This window comes from Arachis ipaensis, chromosome B3 (genome assembly GCF_059453495.1).
Source record: "Arachis ipaensis isolate K30076 ecotype BB chromosome B3, ASM5945349v1, whole genome shotgun sequence".
NCBI lineage: Eukaryota > Viridiplantae > Streptophyta > Magnoliopsida > Fabales > Fabaceae > Arachis > Arachis ipaensis.
In genome coordinates, this window is record NC_142438.1 from 12,307,369 (window position 1) to 12,327,966 (window position 20,598).

General features: G+C 39.6%; 3 protein-coding genes across 4 annotated transcripts; 1 reads left to right on the forward strand and 2 right to left on the reverse strand.

Annotated features, from left to right (window-relative positions):
- Positions 1-4,213: 4,213 nt before the first annotated feature.
- Positions 4,214-6,447, reverse strand: LOC107634184 (tRNA dimethylallyltransferase). The gene is made up of 5 exons (XM_016337755.3): positions 5,997-6,447; positions 5,753-5,907; positions 4,966-5,058; positions 4,695-4,807; positions 4,214-4,534 (listed from the first exon to the last, which is right to left on the reverse strand). Exons 1-5 carry the CDS (start codon positions 6,240-6,242, stop codon positions 4,404-4,406), a joined length of 738 nt encoding a protein of 245 aa, XP_016193241.1. The 5' UTR covers positions 6,243-6,447; the 3' UTR covers positions 4,214-4,403.
- A 296-nt stretch (positions 6,448-6,743) lies between these two features.
- On the reverse strand, positions 6,744-9,675 carry LOC107629616 (prohibitin-1, mitochondrial). 2 transcript variants are annotated; one of them, XM_016332439.3, is made up of 6 exons: positions 9,578-9,675; positions 9,188-9,366; positions 8,471-8,587; positions 8,006-8,176; positions 7,607-7,819; positions 6,744-7,368 (listed from the first exon to the last, which is right to left on the reverse strand). In XM_016332439.3, the coding sequence occupies exons 2-6, from the start codon at positions 9,353-9,355 to the stop codon at positions 7,174-7,176; spliced, it is 864 nt and encodes a 287-aa protein (XP_016187925.1). In that variant the 5' UTR covers positions 9,356-9,366; positions 9,578-9,675; the 3' UTR covers positions 6,744-7,173. The 2 variants fall into 2 exon arrangements, with proteins under 2 accessions (XP_016187925.1, XP_016187924.1); XM_016332438.3 differs by having other exon boundaries at positions 9,188-9,361; positions 9,578-9,634.
- Positions 9,676-14,329: 4,654 nt separating this feature from the next.
- LOC107632512 (uncharacterized) lies at positions 14,330-15,536 on the forward strand. Its single transcript, XM_016336184.1, has 2 exons — positions 14,330-15,058; positions 15,117-15,536. Exons 1-2 carry the CDS (start codon positions 14,330-14,332, stop codon positions 15,534-15,536), a joined length of 1,149 nt encoding a protein of 382 aa, XP_016191670.1.
- Positions 15,537-20,598: the final 5,062 nt, after the last annotated feature.

Here is a 20,598-nt window from a genome sequence, read left to right on the forward strand (position 1 = left end):
AATTGAATATTTCTAAACTTTTTTTATGGTAATGAAATGTATTTCATTTGATAATACATACAATTAAACTTTATTAAATGATCTATTTATCTATTCTAAAAAATTATTAAATGCTAATAAAACTTAACTAAAATATTAAGTAAATTTGAATTTGGTCATTAAAAGCTTGATCATATAATGGAATAAAGTACCAACCCGGTCCCTGTTCATTTCCCAAAATGTCAAGACGATCCTTAACCAAAAACACGTTCCATTACGGTCCCTGACCCTGAACTCCGTCTGCCAACCCGGTCCTTCTGTCAGTTTTCCGGCGAAAACTCGACGGAAATTGCTGACGTGTCAGGTTAAAAAATGGACAGGGACCTATTTGTCTCTAAATTTAAATTGGTTAGGGGTTTATTTGTCCGTATTATTCTTTAAACAATATTTTTTAATTTTTTTTATTCATTATATTAATATTCTTTTTTTAATAAATAAATACAAAATAATTAATAAATTATTCAAATTTAAAAATATCATTTATTATGAAACCAAATAAATAATTTTTAAATATATAAATAATAAACATTAAAATTCAGTTAATACATTAATAATAATAACCCTATGATATACTATTAGTATTATGATCTAGCTAATTTTTACAATAAAGTGAAAACTAATGAACACATTATTTAATATATAGTAAATTTTTTTTGACTAATAACAAATTTAATTTTATCTCTTTAAACTAAATTAATAATTCTATTTGATATCTTTACACTAAAATACACTATGAGTAGGCTACTAATACTAAATGAAATAAAACATAATAGAATTATTAATTTAGTTTAAAGAGATAAAAAATTAAATTTGTTACTTCTAAAAAAAAAATTTACTATATATCAAATAATGTGTTCATTAGTTATAATACTAATAGTATATCATAGGATTATTATTATTAGGGTAAAGTATACTTTTTGTCCCTAAAGTTTGGCAAAAATTTTAAAAATACCCCTAAATTTTATTTTATTTCAATTTTGTCCCAGAAGTTTTCGATTTGCATCAAATATACCCTCGACGGCTAAATTTTTAAAAAATTTAAAACCAATCTAACAATAATGCATGAAAATTATGCTTGATTTGTTTGTGTTGAGGGTTGTTCTTATGAAATTGTTGTTGAATTGGTCTTAAATTTTTTGAAAAATTAGCCGTCAGGGGTATATTTGATGCAAATCGAAAACTTTTGGGACAAAATTGAAACAAAATAAAACTTAGGAGTATTTTTGAAACTTTTATCAAACTTCAGGGACAAAAAATATACTTTACCCTTATTATTAATATATTAACTGAATTTTAATGTTTATTATTTATATATTTAAAAATTATTTATTTGGTTTCATAATAAATGATATTTTTAAATTTAAATAATTTATTAATTAGTTTGTACTTCTTTATTAAAAAAAGATTATTAATATAATGAATAAAAATATAATTAAAAATATTGTTTAAAGAATAATAAGGACAAATAAACCCCTAACCAATTTAAATTTAGAGACAACTAGGTCCCTGTCCATTTTTTTAACCTGACACGTCAGCAATTTCGTCGAGTTTTCGCCAGAAAACTGACAGAAAGACCAGGTTGGCAGACGGAGTACAGGGTCAGGGACCGTAATGAAACGTGTTTTTGGTTAAGGGTCGTCTTGTCATTTTGGGAAATGCACAGGGACCGAGTTGGTACTGTACTCCATATAATGTAATAATGATCAATTTTTTGTTTTTTTTTTTTTTTTTTAAATAATCTTCTGAATAGTGTATATGAAGATTAGTTTTAATTTATCCTCTGATAAAGTAGAAGAACCTCGAAAAAGACAGCAAATTAAAATTCGCATGTTGTCATCTTCTGCAAACGTTTGTTAAGTAAACTAAACTAGATGACTAGTTAGAAGGAAAAATTTTGGGTTACTACTTACTAGGGTAGGTTGAGTTTGGCAACAATGTCCGTTTTTTTTTTTTCTTGATTGACACTTAGGAGGTTGAGATTGTGACATGTAGAGGACAAGATGAGTCACCTATTTGATGGAATATCAGAAAAATGGGGTTTGCCATCTGTTAGATTCTTCCATTGCTTCTTCCAATTCCAAGCAAATTTATATGCTTTTACAAGTGATTCAGTCACACAAAAGCTTCATTGAAAACAATTATGTTACTATATTGTCCATGTCATAATATTTGTGCATCCTTAGATTTTAGGTTAAATTACTTCCTATCATTTTAATAATTTTGAAATTGAATTTTTATACCTTAAAATTTTTAATTGAGTATTTATATTAATTTTAAATTTATAATCATATTATTGCTGTTCCCAAAACGTTTAAATATTTTGAAACATGTTTAATAATAGTGTAAGATGAATTATAACATTTACTATTAAAAAAGATATAATTACAAATTCAAAATTAGTATAAAAATCTAATTAATTTTTTTTTAAAAATATATAAACTTAATTACAAAAAAAAACTATAAAAACTAATAGAATAATTTAATCTAGAATTTTTGATAGTCTAATAATATACCAAAATACATTCTTAAAACAATCATATTACAAATACACTAAAAATTAACAACTAATCAGTTATTATATATATAATACATATTTGATATTTTATAAAAAAAATTATTATACTATGATAAATAAGTTTGATTATTTATCATTACAGGTTTAATTATATTACAATGGAAGATTTAATTATTTTAACAGTTAATTATTTAGTTAAAAAATATATAAATTAATATATTTAAATATATATAAATATATAGTAACTGATTTAGTAATTGATTTTTATGCGAAGATAACATTTTTATTCTTAAAAATATGATACAACTACATAATACCAATAAATAAATAAGATACATTGTGTTGCCCAAAATCTTGTTACTTAAATGTTTAAATTATTGGTATAAACCAACCGCCAATAATGGATTTTGTCAAAACTTGAAAGTAGCTAGTAATAAGCTATATGTTTCATTAGAAATGGGAGAGGTAGAAATATGATTAGCTTATAGACATTATTCAATTTCCTTCCTAAGAACGGCTCATACAATTGTCAAACAGTAGCTGATTTATTCCCAAGAAAGATGGATACCAAAATTACACTCATTGAATTGAAATTGACACTTACACAAACCAAAATATTAGGGTATTGAATGCAGTGGTGCCACTGCTGCTGAATGCTGATCATCAAAATCATAGACATGACGGAGCTATGAACATAAATATGATTCCAATGGCCCAACATATATTATTAGTAATTGCCACTTGCCACCAGTTCTACTCTAGTGTCACTACCTTCAAATTTCAACCACATAATTTTTTAAAAGTAAAACAATAAAAACACTAGCACTAGGGGAATACCTATCTATGCAGGGTTCTACAAGAAGCTAATCTTTCTTTATAGATGCTGCTAAATGCTAATCACTTTACCTGCCCTATAGTTCAGCCTAGCTTGTTCAAACTAAATGTACTACTTACTTAGTGTGGAACCCTAAGATTAGATTTAAAGCATCTAGTCTAATCACATGTTTCAAACTAAATATTTTCATTACACTAATATTTTTAAGGGTTTGTCGTTAGCCAATGAATTATTATATGTACAAAGCAGGATTCAAACTTCTGACACTTGCTTAACCAAACGAGCAAGCTATTTACTCGATCAACCTAAGTTGGTTTGTATTATTTTAATTTTCACTTTAGAAATCTTAATAAGTGCCCAAAAATTATTGAGCTGCAAAACCCATATTAATTAGTTCATTCTTAGCATGGCCCCTGAGTTTGAGAAATAAGAAATCCAACGGAGACATTAAAACAGGTTGACCTAAAGTTGTCACTTGCCAATTGTGTCTGAAAACTCTCTAGTAACTAAAATCTGGGCAGTGTAGCACACTCTTAGCAAATCCTAAGATTTTCGTAGAAATTCTGTTGATCAAATTGAAGAATTAATCAAAATTGCTAATCTGATAAGTACTGCTTAAACACCTACTATTGTTGTTTCTTTTACCAAGTGTCACATTTCAGAAACACAATAATAGCATTTTAATTCATAATTTAGAAGCAGAGGTCCCCTTTTAAGGTACCAATATTTGAAAACAGAGTTTCACACTCACAGGGTTTCATTGAACATGCAGGATATCCAAGTTCAGTGTAACGAATTATAGACATAACTGTATTGACACAGCATAGCTCATCAATCACTTGTAACTGTTGAACAGGTAAATTTATTACTTGGAAAAATATACTCATTTTATCTCGTACACACAGTTAACATTTTTTTTAACTGTTGAATGGGTATAAGACCCATCTCATATGATCCTACAATCCATTTAATAATTTTTAAACAAAAATGAATACGAATAACGTAACCTATGTGCTATTCTATTTGATCTTCTACAATTTCATCTAAGGCCAGATACTGAAGAGCTATGGAATATTTTGCAGCTTTATTCTTACCTGTGTTGCTATTCTTCTCTTTCAGAATAAATGATCCACATACATCCCCTTCTGCAACACCAAATAACAAATAATTAAAAATACCAATGACAACTAGTTAGTACACTCGTGTATCAGCTGATAAACACACATGAAAAGAAAGATGACATTTAAAAAAAAACAATGATATGGAATCTAAATGTAGGTAAGGGAGTAATGGATAACCAACAACCTTTAATGGTAAAAGTGGTGTGTACCCATTTGTTGTAGATGAATTGAAACCTTGGGGAATCACCATGGTGTGTAAGAGTATCAGATAGGACAAGCTTGCAAGAACTTTTTTGACTGCCAGAAGAAAAAGAAGCATATCATTCATCCATATCTTGTTACTCCTTGTTCAATTGTCAAAATGAAAAAACAACCTTATTCTATTCAGTTGTAACATTCCCTGCTGTTCCAACAACATTATAGTGATGGCAGCATATACTAATAACAATACTTACTTTGCATAAGTGATTGCATTGTGGCATAAGGCTAGAGTCTTGACCATTGCTAATTCTCTTCCTCGAGGATTAGAATAACGCTGTTGGCAACTCCTTCACATAATTTAAAACCAAACCAAAATAATGGAAAATATTAACTATATCAGTTACTAAATTTGTTACACAGTACACCAAATAGACATTGTCGATTCAGATGTTTGCGTTCGTGTGACTCTTAAGATTCGACAAGTATTATGTTAAGTAGTTTAGTCAAACATATCAACTATCAAGTTATCTAAGGTAGCGTTTGTTTTGAGGTATTGAAACAGAGATTGGGAGACTGAGACTCAGTATCATGTTTGTTGATTCAGAGACTGATACTAAAATTTTTGTCTCTGTCCCTAAAATTTTTAGGGATGAAGACTGAAACTTTAATAACATTTTATACCTAAAATATCCTCATTTCAATTAATTAATTCCAATTTTACCCTTTGTACAAATTAAATTAGAGTTTTATTCTTGTTTCAATTTCTATCTCCCACTTTACACCAAACAGAATACTGAGATTTATTTTAATCTCTGTCTCTTAGTCTTTGTCTCTCCGTCTCGATCTTTCCGTCTCTGTCTCTCCACCAAATGCTACCTAATAGTTTTTGGCTATTAACATCTTCGTGTTGAACACTTTCGTTATCGCGGTAATACATGATTGGATGTATGCATAAAACATGTTTTTAAGGTCAAATCCATAGAAATTAAATCCATAGGGCATTGTGCATGGGAAACATGAAAGAGAAAGAGGGAGCTTTACTTGTTGTCAAAGAAATGTCCGAAATCGTCGATAACAAGAGCAGCAGGCAAAGTATCAAACAGGTGGAAGGCAGCAAAGAAGTTCCTGATGTCCTGATCATCATTCACATACTTCATTTGAATACGGTGGAAGACATCAGAAGATGAATCAATGCCCTGAAATTCAAGAAAAAGAATGCATGAAGGAGGTGGATTTGGGTTTCAAATTAAAGAGAGTTGGTAGTTGTTAGTTGTGAGTAGTTTACCTGAGAGAGAAAAGGGGGTTTGGAATCGAACCTGTGGCCGTTGCAAATGAAGATGACATTTGAATTGGAAGAGTGTAATGCGACGTTGAATGCAAACTGGAAAATCAAAGAGGTTTTCCCACTTGAAGGAGGGCCAGAAAGGAGTACCAGATTATTATTATTGGATTGGTTTTGCAGAAATTGAATCGAATTAGGGTTACTGCTGCTTTCGCTCCAGAAGAACATCTCAACCATCTCACTGCTCATTCTTCTTTATCCATTCATTCATCTACCGTTTGCTTTTGTTAAACCATTGATTGGACTCCAATCAAATTTCCTATTATTTTCTTGTGCATTACTGTTCCTAACAGATTTGGTGAAACTCGCCCAATTATTTAATTTCACACGATGATATAGTTAACAAAGAATGAACTCCTTGCACTCAATTTTCTTTGAGATAATTATTCACTGTATTTATGAAGCAATTTCTGATTTTAAATAAATACTTTTGATATTACTCTATTTTGTCTTCTATTAACTATTTAAAGTAAGCACGCTCTAACTAAATTTGACTGGAACTGAATTTAACCCAGTATAAGTGTTTGACTTACTAATTCCCTTCGTAGTTAACTCGAATATAAAATATTTTAAGAAAAACAAAATTCGGAATTACCTTAATAGCAGGATTTGATTTGACAGAAATATGTATAATTGTCCCTCCCAAAAAAGAATGTCAAATAAGCATGCAAAATTAAGAGAAATGAATGCCGAAACTAGATTACTTATTACAGAATACTTTGCACCATTCTCTATATTACCACAATTGAGGATTAGGCAACTAACTATTACTATCTCAATGGTGTAGATGAAACCAATTATTGGTACTTGTAGTTTTAGCCTCAATAAGCATCCTAAATATAAAGCCAACCACTCTGGTCAAAAGGCAAATGTCAAACACAGGACCATGCCAATTACCAAGTAACAGCATAATCATTATCCCACAATAAACAAAAAGTAATTCCTTGACATCCAACACAAGATAGAGACAGTTCAAGAATACAGGTACTGAAAACCTGAGAGAACATCCTTTGTTTCACATGGTACACTTTATGATCACAATTTTTTCCCCTAACAGCTTGGTTTAATGAAGCCGCAAAGAAAAAAGGATAGACGAGAAAAAGTGAACTCAACCTCACAACTATCTCTTCCCCGCTGGCTCCAAATTCATCTCTTGAAGATTCAGCAAGAGGTCATCTGAATTCAAGTAAACCTTGTTAGCAGCATTTGAAATTGTATGAGCGATTTCCCTTGCAGCTTCAATTTTCCTCAAGGTGATAAATGCAGGATTATTGGCAATAGCTTGACCAATCAATTGTGCACTCTTGGCTTCTCCCTGTTTAAGGAAAAAATAAAATAAGCCTTTAAAATGTACAAAAGAATCAAGTTAAAAAGGACTAAGAATCAAGTTGAAAAGGACTACTTCTCTGTTGTTTAATTTTCATGATATTCAGACTTTGTATGGTTTGGTATAGCCGTATAATAACTGGCAATTCAGAAATACTAAAGCATGGAAGCCAACTATTATACTAAGTAAGAACAGTCCCAACATAAGATTGCGCCAACTATTTTACCTGTGCTCTAATAACAGCACTTCTTTTGTCCTGTTCAGCTTTTTCTACCACAAACTTAGCCCTCTCAGCTTCTTGAGCAGCAACCTGCTTAGCTTCAATTGCAGCTGTAAATTCCTTACCGAATGTCAAGCTTGTGATTGACACATCATCCAATGCAATATTGAAATGGGAGGCCCTTTCAGTCAAGATCTTCCTTATTTCTCTACTGACATTCTGTAAAATAGTATGTTTTATTAATAATCAGATAGTACTATCACTTTGGTATTAAATCAAAAGTAAATTTACTTTACTTAATTCCCGAGAATACAAATTGCAACTGAGAAGTGAAGATCATATAACTAACAATCAGTGCATCAGATATAAATCAGAAAAGAGAAGAGAATGTGTACAAATACTCACCTCTCTCTGAGTAATGAGCTGACTGGCATTGTACTGTGCAACCACAGCTTTCAGAGTTTCATGTATAATAGAAGGCAAGACCCTCTCGTTATAATTCTCACCCAGGGTTCGGTAAATTGTTGGTAAATGACTTGGTAGAGGACGGGTAAGGACCCTAAGTCCAATTCTCACCTGGCGAAAAAAGGAAGATAAATATGCATGAAACAAGGAACACAAAGTACAAAAAATTGTGGAGTATGCTACACAAAATATAGGGAGGCCTTGGAGGGGAAAATAAAAGAACCCTCCATTAAGGCATAAACTAATGAAGTAAGAACTTAATTAGTTCAAAAAAAAGGAATCTGAGCAAAGTGTACCATGTGAAAAGGGCAAAACAGGGTTAATTACAACCACATCTATATTCAAGCACACTGCAGGATCATGTTCATGAAACACCAAATAAGGAGGGCAAAGGAAAAGACTTACCATTTGGAGATCACGACTTCCTGATGTACTCTCCACTAAATGAGGTCGTGCACGGACATCATAGATCACAGGCCTCTCGAACCAAGGAATCATAAAATGTGTTCCTTCAGGATAGACCTACAGACAAGCATAGTTTGTTGATACATAACAACCAGTTTACCATATGCAGGACTTTTAAATACACTGATTCAGATATACAGAAGCACATTGACACTGTTTTTGACTCATGCTTCACAAGAAGACTGTTAGTCTACCATAAGGCTTTTCACCTTCAACCCTAGAAGGTTGAATGTGACATGAAAACTGAACAGAAGCATACAGTAAAGAGAGACAGGGTTCCAACAATTCCGTGCTTCACTCAGAAGCAAGCATTTAAGGACTAGCCGAGCCAAATATTTATACTTATCATGAACTGAATCGACCTGTTATCCCAGCTCAACATCGACAAATAGTAAAATACTATGTTGCTAGATCAAACCCAGGTTGTAATCTTTCCTTGAACCTATATGACTCTAGAGATGATACATAAAACATGAAAGACAAGCAAAACAGCTTCAAGTTCATTCCCAATGTTCCCAAAACAAAAACTTTACATCAAGCCAGAAATTCATAACAAAATACTTCCACAGAATACCCTTTCAGAATGGAACAAGTGCTGCAAGTTGCAAAACACATCACAAACATTTCAATTGAACAGTGATTGAAGATGAAACAAACCTTATCTTTGACACCAACAATGCGATTGAAGACGATAGCTCGGTGCCCTCCCTCAACATTGTACAAGCTGTTTGCAGCTCCATACACAGCAAGACCACCAAAGATGCTAACTTTGAGCAGAGCAGAAAGCCCTCCACCAGGAACATTTGGAACCCTCATGTTATTCATATTGATCTACCCTAACACACAAACACCAATTAGCTAAGAAATTAACCAATACATAGAACTACATCAATCAAAAAGGGTTTTAAAATAACAAAAAGAAAAAATCAGATTCAGATGGAGAAAAAGTACAAGTATGTAACGGGCATAAAAGCAAAACAACAATGAGTTAGATCAAAAGACAAGAGAGAAAGGAATCGAAAAGAAAATTGAGAGAAAAACGCATACCGTCTCGTAATGAGTAGTCAGGGGAAGGTGTGCAGTTTCAGTTTGTAGGGTTTTAGGGTTTATGGGGGGTCTTATCTTGTCCGGGTCGGGTACCCGATAGTTTCTTGGAATTTTTTTCTTTTCCCTCAAGAAAGAGATGGAGCGACCAAAAAAACATATTATAAATTGCCTTTTTTATTTTTCTAAAAATTAATATAGTTGAGAAATTAAATTGCCAAACATTTTTAAAAAAGAGACTAAATTATTCTTTCATTTTATTAGGAATTAATTTTCTTAATATTCTAAAAGATTAACATAACAATTTATGAAATTCTTTTTGTTAGAAAACTAATTTGTTTGAAGAAAAATTGTTAGGAATTGGAGTATTTACTGCCAAATATGGTAATTAATCTATGTTATTATGAAGCTTAGTCAATTTTCTTATTAAATTAGTTATCTACTTTAATTATATGGATTTAGCTAATTTATGAGTTTAATAATAATTTATTAATTTTTTATGTATTTAATAATTTTTGCTAAAATATTTTTATAATATTTTTAAAATATATCTTTAAAATACATTTTAGCAAGATTCAAATTTTATATTTAATAATATAAATATTTCACATGTCTCATCCTTGATTCTCAACACATCCAACTTCAGATATCTAAAATAATTATTCAACAAAAATAATAGGAGGAAGATATTTGAAAGTTAAACATATCACTAAATTCACTATAATAGACAAGTTTTAATAATTTACTTTATTTAGTCACCTGTTTAAAAAGTCTTTTAATTTTTTTTATTTTTGTTCCGGTCCGACGCAGTTAGCGCAATGTCCCGACCCGAGCGTCCGACCCGACGGGCGCATAGTATCCGAATCAGGAGGTCGACCCGACACTTCCACCCCTCCAGTAAGGCACCTGACAGCTGGGGGGAAGGAAACTTTCTAGAAGGCGGGTTTGCTCTTGTGGGACCCGCCCTAGGTACAGAGTATATAAGGGGAGGGTCCTATCCCTCTCTGAGGTACGTCACGATTTTCTCACTTTTACTGCCATCTGTACGGATTCTGACTTGAGCGTCGGAGTCCTTTTTGATGGTGGCTCCCCCTCTCCAACACCATAACTCGGGAAGTCGCGATATTCCAGCCTTCCACTTTTCAGCACGAACTCAGGAGGTCAGTCCATTCATCAACAATCGGATCCAGATTCCCCTCGTCTCTCTTACCCATTCCGTTCACCCGACCCGTTCGTTACCCGACGAAACGAACATTGGCGCCGTCTATGGGGACTCTGGCCTGAATGAATTTTCTGTTGGGTCCTGTGGAAGGAGAGGATGGAGGCGAGCCACGTGTGGAGGAACTGGTTCACCGAACCAGTAGGGAAGCCTCTTTGGCTTCCTCCCGCGAATGCACAAGATCTCCCCCTCGGCGAGATGAGCCTCCCTCTCGTTCCCAGGAAAGGCGTCCCTTCGGAGGAACGGGGATCGACAACACTAGAATAATGCAGGAGCTGCGCCACAGGGTGCAGAACCTGGAGCGGGAGCTAGCGAACAGGGAGCGCTACCAGCCCACCCCGAGGCCACCTCGTTCCCAGTCTCCTCAAAGGAGGGGGAAACCAGAGGAAGAAGCCCCCGAAGAGACCGCTCCAGGCGCACACCGACACCCCGGTCCGATCCAGAAAGCCAAGGGAAAAGTAGGGAGGTGCCGAGGAGACGGCAAGACCCCATAATCTACACTCGATCTCCAGCGAGGCATACCGAGCGAGAAGATAGCAGAGAAAGACCAAGGAGGCGGCGACACCCTGTAATCATGGAGGCAACCCCTTTTCATCACACTATTCTCGAGGTCCGACTACCGAAATATTTCGATAAGCCAACGCACATGAGATACGATGGAACCCAAGACCCTCAGGAACATCTAACAGCCTTTGAGGCCATGATGAATCTGAAAGGTGTGGGTGATGAAGTGAGATGCCGCGCCTTCCCCGTGACCTTGGCAAGACCGGCAATCTGTTGGTTCAACGCCCTCCCCCAAGGCTCCGTGACAACCTTTGCTGACATAACTCGCGCTTTTCTGGCTCAGTTTACCACGCACATTGCCAAAGCTAAGCACCCGATCAACTTGCTAGGGGTGACGTAAAGAAGTGGGGAACCGACTAGGAAATATCTGGACAGGTTCAATGATGAATGCCTGGAGATTGACGGCCTGACCGACTCGGTGGCCAGCTTGTGTCTGACAAACGGGCTGTTGAATGAAGACTTCAGAAAACACTTTACCACCAAGCCCGTGTGGACAATGCAAGAAATCCAAAATATGGCTAGAGAGTACGTAAACAAAGAGGAGGTCAGCCAAGTCGTGGCAGCCAACAAACGGCAGCCCACCTATCACCCTGCTCATCAGCCCAGTAACAGGGAAAGGCCTAAGGAGCGCTCCAAGGACGGAAGGCCAGCTAAAACCTTCAAGCCGTTCTCCCGGGTAGGGAAGTTCACTAACTACACTCCATTGATGGCCCCGATCGTCGAGGTGTACCAGCAGATAGCCGACAAAGACATCTTGTCGAAGCCTCGCCAGCTCAAGGATATAACTGGAGGGAACAAGAACCTCTACTGCGATTACCACAAGGGTTACGGCCATAAAACCCAAGATTGTTTTGACCTGAAGGACGCTCTGGAGCAGGCGATCCGAAAAGGTAAGCTAGCGGAGTTCTCTCACCTCATAAGAGAACCCAAGAGGCGAGATCGCGACCGATTTGGCGATGATAGGGGCCGCGTCGTGAAACCAAGGCAAGAGCCCAAAGAGCACAGTGAACGCGGCCTCACCATCGTGAACGTCGTAGTTGGGAGAGACGCTGCACCAAGGTCGAAGTCGGCATACAAGAAAGACACCAAAATCTTGGCCGTGTCATTGTCTAGTCCTGCGCCTTCCCCCAGGAGAGTCCCGACAATATCATTCAGACCAGAGGACCAATGGTTCCACGACGTATCGGACAACCCTCCCATGGTAATCACAGCAAGAGTGGGAACTGATTTGGTCAGGCGAATCCTCGTTGATACCGGAGCCGACTTAAACATCATGTTCGGAAATGTGTTTGACGCTCTGGGCCTCTGAGAAGCCGACCTGAAAACCCACCAGCACGGCGTGGTCGGCTTGGGGGATAAATTTATCAAGCCTGATGGAACAATTTCCCTATCGATCTCCATAGGAGGAGGTCAAGGAAAGAGGTCGTTAATGGCGGAGTTCGTTGTTCTAAAGGACTCCACGGCCTACAACCTTATCTTGGGAAGGAAACCAATCAACAAGTTTAGAGTGGTAATATGTACCAAGCTACTAATGACGAAGTTTGTGGCTGACGATGGGTCGGTGGGATCCATCAGGGGAGATCTAGAAATGGCGGTCGCGCACGACAATGCTAGCCTCTCCCTAAGGAAGAAGTTAAAGGAGGCACCCGGCGTGTTCCTAGCTGATCTGGATGCTAGGGTCGACGACAAGCCGAGACCAGAGCCTGAAGGAGACCTCGAGAAGTTCAGGGTTGGCAACTCGGAAGACAAGTTCACCTTTATGAACAGAAACCTCCCCCACAACTTGAAAGAGCCGTTGGTGGAGATGATACGAGCAAACGGCGATCTGTTCGCCTGGACCCCAACTGACATGCCGAGAATTGACCCCCAATTCATGTCACACCACCTGGTTGTGAAGGCAGAGGCCAAGCCCGTAGCACAAAGAAGAAGAAAGATGTCACAGGAGAGAGCTGACGAGGTGGCCAGGCAAACGGCCAGCTTGCTAGAAGCGGGGTTCATCCGAGAACTGGACTACTTGACCTGGCTGTCAAACGTAGTCCTGGTTAGGAAGGCCAATAGGAAGTGAAGGATGTGTGTAGACTACTCTAAACTCAACAAGGCATGCCCTAAGGACTCCTTCTCCCGCCCTAACATTGATGCTCTAGTGGACGCGGCTGCAGGGTATCAGTTTCTGAGTTGCATGGACGCATACTCTGGCTATAATCAGATACTGATGCACCGGCCAGACGAGGAAAAAACGGCGTTCATAATGCCAGGGAGTACGTACTGCTATAAGGTGATGCCGTTTGGACTAAAAAACGCAAGAGCTACTTATCAAAGACTGATGAATAAGGTTTTTAGCAGTCTTATTGGCAGGTCGGTAGAGGTGTACGTAGACGACATCCTGGTGAAGACCACCCAGTCGGAAGACCTCATCAGTGACCTAGAGACTATTTTCGCGTCCCTCCGGCGACACAACATGAGACTTAACCCTCTCAAGTGTGCCTTTGCCATGGAAGCCGGAAAGTTCCTGGGATTCATGATAACTCAGAGAGGAGTGAAAGCCAACCCTAAGAAGTGCGAAGCAATTCTGCAAATGAAGAGCCTAAGATGCGTCAAGGACATACAGAGGTTAACCGAAAGGCTTACTGCCCTATCCCGCTTCCTCGGCGCATCAGCAGCTAAGGCCCTCCCGTTCTTCAACTTGATGAAAAAAGGAATAGCGTTCGAATGGACCCCAGCATGCGAAGAGGCATTCCACCGTTTCAAAAGAATACTGTCGGCACCCCCAGTTCTCGGCAAACCCAAGGACTCTGAGACGCTGTCTGTACCTGGTTGTAACCGACGAAGCCTTGGCGGCCGTCTTGATACGGGAAGAAGGAAAGACCCAACAACCGGCATATTTTGTTAGCAAGGCACTACAAGGGGGTGGAGCTGAGATACAGTAAGTTGGAAAAATTAGCATATGCACTATTAACCTCATCCAGAAGGCTATGACAATACTTCCAAGGTCATCGCGTTGTCGTCAGGACAGATCAAGCGATACGTCAGATCTTGCAAAAACCTGGGCAATCGAGCTATCTCAATACAACCTGCAGTATGAGCCCAGACATGCGATCAAGGCCCAGGCCATGGCCGACTTCCTCGTGGAGGTCACAGGAGACCCTCACGAATCCCCGGGCACACGGTGGAAACTCCACGTTGACGGAGCCTCCAACCAAACATCTGGGGGAGGAGGGATAATTCTAGAGAGCCCGACGGGGATGGTATACGAACAATCCATCAAGTTCGAGTTTCCGATCTCCAATAACCAGGCGGAATACAAGGCCCTTATCGGCGGCCTGCTATTGTCAAAAGAAGTGTGGGTGACAAGGGTAAAGGTGAACAACGACTCTCAGGTTGTCACCTCCCAGATCAACAGAATGTATCAAGCTAAGGACCCTCTGCTACAAAAATACCTGGAAAAGGTTAAGGGTTTGAGCAAGGACTTTGAAGAGGTCGTGGTACAGCATGTCCCAAAGGAAAGGAACACACAAGCTGACCTCCTATCCAACCTGGCCAGTACAAAGCCTGGAACGGGAAACCATTCCTTGATTCAGGGCTTAGTGAAAGAGCCAACAGTCGCCTTGTGCGCGTCCCGAGCAGACATCGATCCCTCATGGATCGACCCAATCATTGACTTCTTAGAAAGCGGCGAAGGCGTTGAGAAGGGAGGCAGCCAAGTATGTAATAGTGTAAGGCCAGCTATTTAAGAGAGGACTGAATCAATCCCTGTTGAAGTGCCTACAAACCGACCAAACGGACTACGTCCTTAGGGAAGTCCACAAGGGTTGTTGCGGCCATCACATCAGGGGAAAGGCTTTGGCCCGGAAGCTCGTGAGAGCAGGGTACTTTTGGCCCTCGATGATGACAGATTCCCAAGAATTCATCAATAGATGCAAGAAGTGTCAGGAAAATGCTAACTTCCACAAGACCCCGGCATCTGAGCTTAGTCTACTAATGGCCTCCCGACTTTTTAGCCAGTGGGGGATTGACCTCCTAGGACCTTTCCCAGTTGGCCCTGGACAGGTCAAATACCTTATCGTGGCCATTGATTACTACACAAAGTGGGTTGAAGCAAAGCCACTGGCTAGTATTTCATCAGATAATTTCCGCAACTTCGTATGGAGACAGGTAATTTCCAAGTTCGGAATCTCGTAGTCCATGATATCGGACAACGGGACACAGTTTGTGGACAAGAAATTTAGGGAGTTCCTCGTGGGCCTGGGGATAAAACAGAGGTTCTCGTTAGTAGAACACCCCTAGACCAACGGCCAAGTCAAAGCCGTAAACAAAGTCATCCTCCAGGGCCTGAAAAAATGACTCGACCAGAAGAAGGGAGCGTGGGCAGACGAACTAGTGTCGGTCCTATGGTCGTATAGAACAACACCTCAATCCTCCACTAAAAAAACTCCTTTCTGACTTACCTACGGGGTGGATGCAGTGATCCCTGTAGAGATCGGGGAGCCAAGTCCACGGTTACTCCTGGGTGGAGTAGAGGAGGCCGTGGAAAAAGACTTGGTAGATGAAACCAGGGAAATGACACACTTGTCGGAAACGGCGCTGAATCAAAGAATAGCACTTCGCTACAACGCCAGAGTGCTAAGGAGGAGCTTTGAGCCAGACGACCTAGTCCTACGACGCAATGACATAGGTCTACCCACCCCCGGGGAAGGGAAGCTGGCGGCTAATTGGGAAGGCCCATACAGAGTGAAAGAAGTGGTCGGTAACGGGGCATACAAGCTGGAACGCTTAGATGGGAAGGAGGTACCCTGAACATGGAACGTGGCAAACTTGACAAGGTTCTACCCCTAGAGACCAGGGCGACCACTCGTCCCACCGATTCAGTAACACCTGTATCGCCTTGTGTTGAATTATTGTTAATCTTTAATTTTCGTCATTACTTAGTATGCTACTGTTTCACTTCATTCCATTTCTATTTCTAATTTTATTTCTATTTTGACTTGCCAATTAACCGATCTACAGCGATTACGGCTTCCCGGGACTGATCACCATGGGAGCCTGCGAAGTCGTTAACATCACGCCGCGGCTGCAAAGATAAGCCAAAATTCGAATTTTAATACAAAGCCACAAGCCGGCTTCCTCGATTATCAATGACGAGACAAAACGGTAAACAAATAAACGGTAAACAAGCCACCAATTACCAAAACGATAGACAAATTATCAACTACCAATAGCAAAACGGTAAACGAGTTGGGGAAATTACACAAGAGTTCGAAGATCCACAGATCTACATATAACCATTACACAGTTCAAAATAACATACAAGTAAAAGTACATCACTTCTTCGGGATGTCAAAAATTTGACCATCCCGGATAGTCTTGAAAGCTCCAATTGCAGAAGTGTCAAAGTCGGGATAAGCAGTTTGACTTGGGCTTTAATCGCCTCCTCGGTCCCATTGATCACCTCCGTTGCCTTCTTCACTGTGTCCTTGTTTTTCTTCTTCAGGCCGGCAACCTCTCCCTTAAGCCCGGCGACCTCATCCTTGGCGCTCTTTACCAACCACTCGGCCTCTTCAAGCTTGGCCTCCAAAGCAGTGATTTTGGCCTGGGCTGTGGCAGTTTCACCACGGGCAGTGTTGAGCTGAGACTCTAAGCTCATCTCCTGCTCCGTAAGCCGAGCTATTGCCTCATCGGAGGTCTTCAACTTCCCCTCCGAGTCAGCTAGTTTCTCCTTAAAAACCCCGACCTCCAACCTCAGGTTATCAACCTCCCGAAGCGATTGACGGTACTTCCCGTCCAACGCCCCAGCCCGAGTCAAGATGGGCTCGGTTCTCCTAGCGATAGTCGCAGCCCTTAGCATACATCGGTAGATCCATCGAGCCTGGGCGCCGAGGTCCCCACCATAGAAAAATTCCTCAGTACCGAGCATGAGCTGCGAGTCAATAAAACCCCAAGCATCAAAGTTTTTCTCCATAACAGTCAACGACTCCTCAGGACTGGAGGACGGTTTCTGCTTGCAAGGGTTATCGACTATCGCCACGTCGGGACCCCCCGGCCGACTCTATCTCAGGAGGAACTACACCACTACTACCCGGGACATCCTTTTCGACAGGACCAGTTGGTCCCAGAGGGGTGCGTGGAGCCGACTCCACCTTGAGAGTAGGTGAGGCAGGGTGCTCGGCAGAATGAGTTGCAGAGCTATCCTCGCTGTGGCCAGGGAGAAATTGGGCCATCAAGTCTTCAAGACTAGTGTGCTCGGCGGCCATGTCCACTGCAACACACAACAACTCGTTAGCTCAAAAAAAGGGGGGGAGGGTAACACTACAACCAACCGACCACTCACCTATGTAACTCCTACCCATCTCCCGATCACCCATCAAAAGATGAGGGTTGATGTTATTCTTGTTAAAAATGGCCAGCAACACATCATCAATGTTCTTGTCCCACTGGGTCAAACCCTTATAGGTTACTTTCGTGAAAGCATTGGACCCGGCCCCGAAGCTCCAATAGGTCAGAATCCGCCGTTCCCCCTCTAAGGTTAACCAGAAAGGATGGTGTCCCTTGGCAGGTCGGACTTTAAAAAACTTGTCCTTGAAACCGTGAAACAAATCTTCGAATGTCCCGAAGATTCGTCGTTCCTGAGCAGCCCAGAAGGACATAAACCCTTTTTTGTGCCTCCCTTTTTTGGAAGGGTTGGTCAAGACAAACAACTATAGAAATACCTCCACAGAGGTCGGCAGGTCCAGGTATTCGCATACTATCTCAAAACACCGGATGGCGGCCCAACTGTTCGGGTGTAGTTGTGATGGAGCCACGTCACACCGATTAAGGAGCACCATTTGAAAAGGATAGAAGGGGATGCGAACCCCCAGGACGGTGAACATCGCTTTATACATCCAAATTCAGTCGGCAATTCGGGGGTGTTAAGGTTAAGCTGGCATATACGCTCATGGTTGGCAGGGACGAACACCTCATAGCGTCCCTCCTCGTCACCACCCCTGCACAGTTAGTTGCGAAGGAGGAACTCCGTGAGCTCCTCTAGGGTTATTTGCGAAGGCGTATCCTTCACATCTGAGGTGACCCAGGCATATTTGTCAACACAGAGCCTCGGAAGGGAAAGTTGCGCCATACCTACAGTGGGGGCACCACTCAAAGTCAGACTACAAGGTCGGAAAGCCGGAAAAACCCGAACTAATACTACAAACGCAGGAAACTAACACTAAGTGCCACAACAAGCCTATCTACAGTCAAAATAAAGGCTAAATACCAGAAATCTAAATGGTAACCCCCTCTATAACCTAACTAATGGCAGCATGAAACAATACGCATTAATAGCCTAGGCACTACACAACACACAAGAAGCAGAAATAGTGGCAGTCATCCAATCTGGAAAAAGAAAAAATGTTCAGTAAGAGAAACGCGCTTACCAGAAAGATTACTTTCAAAGGAGTATTGGAAAATTTGAAGGAAGGCAATCACAGTTGGATAGGAAGCAGACCAAGACAGTGAAATCCAGAAAGCTCAAGGGGAGATGGAGGATGCAGTGCAATAATGATTTGGAAACTAAGAAGGGAAGCGCCAGGGAAAGAGAAGAAAACCAAAAGATAAAAGAGTAACTGCCATGGAGAAGCGCGAAGGTCAGGGGTAAAATGGACCTTTCCCCAAGCTTTCAAATCAGTCATAATGGCACTTAATTACGGGCGCAAAGAACGAGGCGACGAATGACAATCCTTCGAAACGATGAAACCCACTCGCGCGTAGAAGGCACTCCCCAATCACGAGCGACTGACCCAACGACGATATGGCTGAAGGAGATCAGAACGTGCCAACAACGGCGCTAGCCACCATAGCTGGCACGTTGGGGGCACTGTTCTGGTCTGACCCAGCTGGCGCAATGCCCCGACCCGGGCGTCCGACCCGACAGGCACGTAGTACCCAAACCAGGAGGCCGACCCGACACCTCCACCCCTCCAGCAAGGCACCTGACAATAGGGGTGTTCGCGGTGCGGTTTTCTTCGGTTTTGAAGGAAAAAGTCATCCGATCCGAACGCTTAACTTATGTGCGGTGCGGTTTGGATTGGATGAACTTTTTTTGGAAATCCGATCCGATCCGATCCGATTACAATCGATTTGGATCTGTGGTTTTTTAAATACAAAATAATAACTTAATTTATAAAGTTATATAACCTGTCCAACAATCCATCATAATAATAAAACACAATCTAAATAATAATAATAAAACAAAAATTTCATAAAACATTATAAACCGACATGTCCAATTGTCCAACAATCCAACATATTCAACAAGTCTTGATAAAATAATAATTCTTCAGCATCAAAACAACTAAACAAGTCTCAACAACACAAAATTAAATAACATAGCAAAGTTTTAATAAAAACATAACATAAAAAACTCCAAACTAAAAGTTGAAGCACTGATCACTAATCAGATTCATCACCAGAGTCTTCTTCATCTATTAGTTGAGGAATTGGCTCAAGTTCTACAATAAAATGTAATAAAATAAATATTAGTAATTTAAACATATTATCAAATAGTAAAGTTAATCACTATGTGAAGATTAAATAAAACATAATATTAAAGAACATTACCTTTATCAAGTTTTTCAAATTCTTCAAAATACTCCTCAAGGTCAATTGGCAATGAATTGGCTCGAAACTAATTTTGTGCACAAATCAAAGCTTCAACAGTTTTTGGAGTAAGAGAGCTCCTATATTGATTAAGCACTCTACCTCCAGTGCTAATAACAAGAATAACACAGTTTAACACAGATTAACAAGTAAAAATTAAAATTAAACAAAATCTTAAAACAACAGAACAAAACAAAATAAACAAAAGCAAGTAAAAATATACCTTGAACAGTTTAACACAAATTAACAAGTAAAAATTAAAATTAAACAAAATCTTAAAACAACAGAACAAAACAAAATAAACAAAAGCAAGTAAAAATATACCTTGAACAATTTAACACAATTTAACACAGATTAACAAGTAAAAATTAAAATTAAACAAAATCTTAAAACAACAGAACAAAACAAAATAAACAAAAGCAAGTAAAAATATACCTTGAAGAAGAGGCGGCAGCGGCGCCACCGAGGAGAGAAGGCGGCAGCAGCATCACCGAGGAGAGGAGGCGGCAGCAGCGTCACTGAGAAGAGGAGGCGACGAAGGGCATCATTCAGAAGAGGAGCGGCGGACGGCGTCGACATGTGTCAGTGAGAGTGACTAAGAGTGAGTGAT